This window comes from Hyaena hyaena, unplaced genomic scaffold (assembly GCF_003009895.1).
Source record: "Hyaena hyaena isolate Hyena2069 unplaced genomic scaffold, ASM300989v1 scaffold_155, whole genome shotgun sequence".
Classification (NCBI taxonomy): Eukaryota; Metazoa; Chordata; class Mammalia; order Carnivora; family Hyaenidae; genus Hyaena; species Hyaena hyaena.
Genome location: NW_024080787.1, coordinates 3,016,111 through 3,020,281, shown reverse-complemented (window position 1 = coordinate 3,020,281; position 4,171 = coordinate 3,016,111). Strand labels below are relative to the sequence as shown.

At 41.3% G+C, this 4,171-nt stretch overlaps 1 protein-coding gene across 3 annotated transcripts in view; it reads left to right on the top strand.

The window, feature by feature from the left end:
• The window catches only part of ZNF75A (zinc finger protein 75a), a 49,351-nt gene extending 45,424 nt beyond the window's left edge, over positions 1-3,927 (top strand). Inside the window, exons 5-7 of one of the 3 annotated variants that reach the window (XM_039239311.1) lie at positions 844-970; positions 2,641-2,751; positions 2,997-3,927. In XM_039239311.1, coding sequence (XP_039095242.1) covers positions 844-970; positions 2,641-2,751; positions 2,997-3,535 — 777 coding nt within the window. In that variant the 3' untranslated portion in view covers positions 3,536-3,927. Of the gene's footprint in view, positions 1-843; positions 971-2,640; positions 2,752-2,939 lie in introns of all 3 variants that reach the window. The other 2 variants (XM_039239310.1, XM_039239308.1) reach the window with 2 other exon arrangements.
• The last annotated feature ends 244 nt before the right edge of the window (positions 3,928-4,171 follow it).

Below are 4,171 nucleotides of genomic sequence, written 5' to 3'. Positions count from 1 at the left end.
GGGGGGGGGAGGGGGGATGGGCATGGAGGAGGGCACTTTGGGGATGAGCACTGAGTGTTAAGTAAAAAAAAAAAAAAAAAAAAAAAATAAAAAAAAAAAAAAAAAAAAAAAAAAAAAAAAACATGTCCTATCTGTACGAAAAGCAACAGAACCTTTTGTATTAAAGAACCTTTTTTTGAAGTTTATTTCTTTAAGAGAGACAGAGACACCATGGGTAGGGGCGGGGCAGGGAGAGAGAGAGAGAGAGAATATCCCAAGCAGGCTCTGCTCCATCAGTGCAGAGCCCAACGCGGGGCTTGAACTCACTAAACTGTGAGATCATGACCTGAACTGAAACTGAGAGTTGGAGGCTTAACTGACTGAGCCACCCAGGTGCCCCAGAATCTTTTGTATTTCAGAAATGAGGTAAGGATGTTCGTGAGAGTGAGAAATTTTGTCTACCTTTTTTTTCTACCCATAGCTATGCCTCTTCACCAGATTCTAGCCTTTTCTGAGAAGACAAACACCAAAGACTGGACAGTGGCACCTGAGCTCGTCTTGCCTGAGTCCCAGGTGAGCTGTGCAGCCCAGCCACTGAGGGCTGCCTTTCCCTGCTGCCCGTGGCCCACACTGCCCTGCAGGTGCTCACAGGCATGTTAGTCATCATGTTCTCCTTGGGGACCTGGGCACTCCCTAGGCTGTTGATGGTCCCTTGCCTTTTTCCTTTCTGCCTTATCAGTATACCCCCCCCCCAAAAAAAAAAGTGCTATTAATTCCTTGAGTGCCCAGGGTCTACCATGAGCCAGATGGTAGGGTTACTTCTCTAGTGGCAAGTACTGAGCTGATGCCCATTCTCTTCTTTAGAACTTGTTGACATTTGAAGAAGTGGCCATGTATTTTTCCCAGGAAGAATGGGAGTTACTGGATCCTACTCAGGAGGCCCTCTACAATGATGTAATGCGGGAAAACTATGAAACTGTCATCTCTCTAGGTAAAGAATCTCCCTTTCCCATTGGGTAGCAGTTGGAGTAGTCTGTCATGTTCTCTGTTTACTGGGAATGTACTCCTGTGAGAGGCTGTGTTCTAGTAACTGGTTGTTTCTAAGCTAGATAATATGTGGACAAGGGAAAGATATATCCAGATCACCTGGGGAGCTGTTTCCAAGTGCAAATTCCTTACCTTATGTAGATTTCTTCATTTATTTTTCCTCCTTCTCCATATGTGTTCTCATATTTTTCTCAGTAAAGAGCATTCACCCAGTTCCTAGGAGGAAAGAACATAGTCATTTTTTATAGTGATCTTACCATTATACCCTATTTTAACGTTATCAGTGTCCTTTTGACTCCACAGTGTAGCTTGAGTACCACCGTGTCTCATCCCCTGTGCTCTTAGCATCCTGGCTTAAGCCAGCAGCATGTCTAACCACACTGACCTCAATACTTCCTGACTGATGCCCCAGCTACCACTCTTCCCCTCCCTGCCCCTCCTCCTGTTTTCCATGCAGCAGCCAGAGTCTTAACAACTGATCATATCACGACATTTCCCATTTCAACACCTTATGATTTCTCATTATGTTCAGAATAAAATCCAGATCTTACTGAAGTGCTTATTAGGATCCTGTAGGAACTGACCCTACCCACGTCCCTGCCCTCATCTCCTGCCACTTGTGGTTGTGCTCAGTCCTCTTGATCGTTACTGATCTTTCTGTTTCTTGGACTTGTCACACACATTTCTACCTTCCCCTTTCCTCTGCCTGGCACATTTTCTGCCACATATTAAATCTCTCTCTTTTACATTTCTGCTCCAATATCACTTTTTCAAAGAGGCTCTCCCTATGGCCTCATCTAAAATAGCTTCAGAAAAGCAGAATCTTAAATGCTGAGACTTATCCTGTTTTAGTTTTCTTTAAAACTTTTATCACGTGCTGACAAATTTATTGCTGTTTAATTGTCTTGTTCTCCCACTCGAAGGTAAGCTCCATGAGGTCGAGGTCCTTTGACTTACTCACCATTATATCATTAGCCCAAGGCAAGTGCCTGGCACATTATAGCCAGTCAGTACACGTTGACTGAATAACTGAGTGATAAATGCTTCCCAGTTTAGCGGTGTATAATTAGAAAAGTTTCACTAAGGGATTCTGGTCTGTTTCTTCCACCTGGACAAGAACCAGTGAACTATAAGAGTAGGGAAAATCTTCCCTATTCTGGTGTGCGGTGCTCAAGAACTAAGTAAACAGTATTACCATGACAGGAATCCCTGGTGCATGTGATATGCATCCCACTGACCTTCACCTTGCTCTGCCAGACTTGGGCCAATCCTAAGGAATTAATAGGACTAATCTGTATTCCCTCCAGTGTCTTGGGTTTGGTTCTATCTTATTTAATACAGGGTAATCTTGGTGGCAGAAGAGGGGCATTGTGGATGGATTCCATGCCCTTTCGCCTTTCTGTGGATCCCACTTAGATATATTTCTCAGTGTTCACTTTGTGTATCCACCCATAGGTAGAGAATCATGTTAACCTGATACTGGATATGAGAGTCTATCCATTGACCATTTGGTTAAAGCACTGTACACTGCCCTTTACTCTTCCAGAAGTAGTATGAGTTGGTGGACTATTGTCAAGTTTGCCAGTCCTTGATCTCATTTTTTCCATTTCACAGCTTTATTTGTGCTCCCCAAACCTAGAGTGATCTCCTATCTAGAGCATGGGGAAGAGCCATGGGTTCAAGGGTCCACAGAGTTCAAGGACAGTCCTGGAGAACTGTGTACAGGTAAATATACCATGCGAAGAGAATAAATGCCTTGATTGCAACCTTTGCAGGGCTTAACGTTTAAAATTCTGTTTAAAATTCTGTTTATCTGCATTTTGTAAGTCAATAATCATTGGATTTTTCTCTCTGTTCCTATAGTTATTTTGCTCTGCCATACAGTGGGCTGACTGTTTTGTTTATTCTGACAGGAATAAAGCACAAAAGTGACACTGAAAACCATCACCCTATATGTCTTTCTGATTTAGAATTACAATCATCAGGAGACACAGTATCAAAAAAAGTGCAAGTGAAAGTTCCGCAGAAAACAACAGGCAAAGAAAACCATGGTGATACACGCAGGATGGGGAAGTGGCACCAAGAGTTTCCAGTGAATCAAACAAAAGAACTTTCAATCTGGGAAGAAGAGCTGGAGAGACTGATGGATCTTCACAAGAAAGCCCGTGCAGTAGAGAAGCCTTTTACATGCCAGGAGTGTAGGAAAAACTTCAGACTTACTTCTGATCTTACTAAACACAAAAAAATTCACACTGAAGTGAAGCCGTATAAATGTCAGCATTGTGGAAAGAGCTTTAGAGGGAAATCAGATCTTAATAAGCACATAACAATACACCAAGGAATAAAACCATACAAATGTTCCTGGTGTGGGAAAAGCTTCAGTCAAAATTCAAATCTCCGTACACACCAAAGAACTCACACTGGAGAGAAACCCTTTATGTGTTATGTATGTGGAAAGAAATTCAGTCAGAATTCCCACCTTACTAAACACCGGAGAACCCACATGTAGCATCAGCTTGAAAAACTAGCAGGCAGTCAAAACTTAGTACATACTGAAAACACCACTGCTGAATGGAAGCTTATGCAGTGTCATTAGTCTGAAGAAATTCACCAAGTAGAGCTTAACTCTGATGTTAATGAAAAAATACAAAATTATGAAGCATGAGTAATTCTTCATCGATGGAAAATTTGGTGATATAAACATATTTCTGAGAAAGGAATCAAGGTGGACTCTGCAGGGGATATGTTAATTTTGTACTACTTAGATTTTGACATATAAATCTTCAGGGAATTCCTTGCAAGAAAGGTGTTCAAAGAACATTGTGAGTAAGGAATATACTATTTTGTGATTGTATCTGGCAGCAAATTCACACTCAATTAGAAAATACATCCATGAATTAATCAGTCTTCTGTGATCATCATGTTGTTGGTTTTGCATTGATTTTCCAGCCACTTTTTAAAATATATGATAGAAACATTTGTAGCATGGTCTTTCAAAAGAAAAAGCAATAACTAGCATGTTTAATTGCATACCATTGCCTTCAAGGTACTTGGCTTACCAATTTAAAGAGTCCCATGGGGCAAAAATGAGTTCTATTGTTGAATTTTCCAAGAACCAAATTGAATTTTCTTTTTCTTCCTTGTC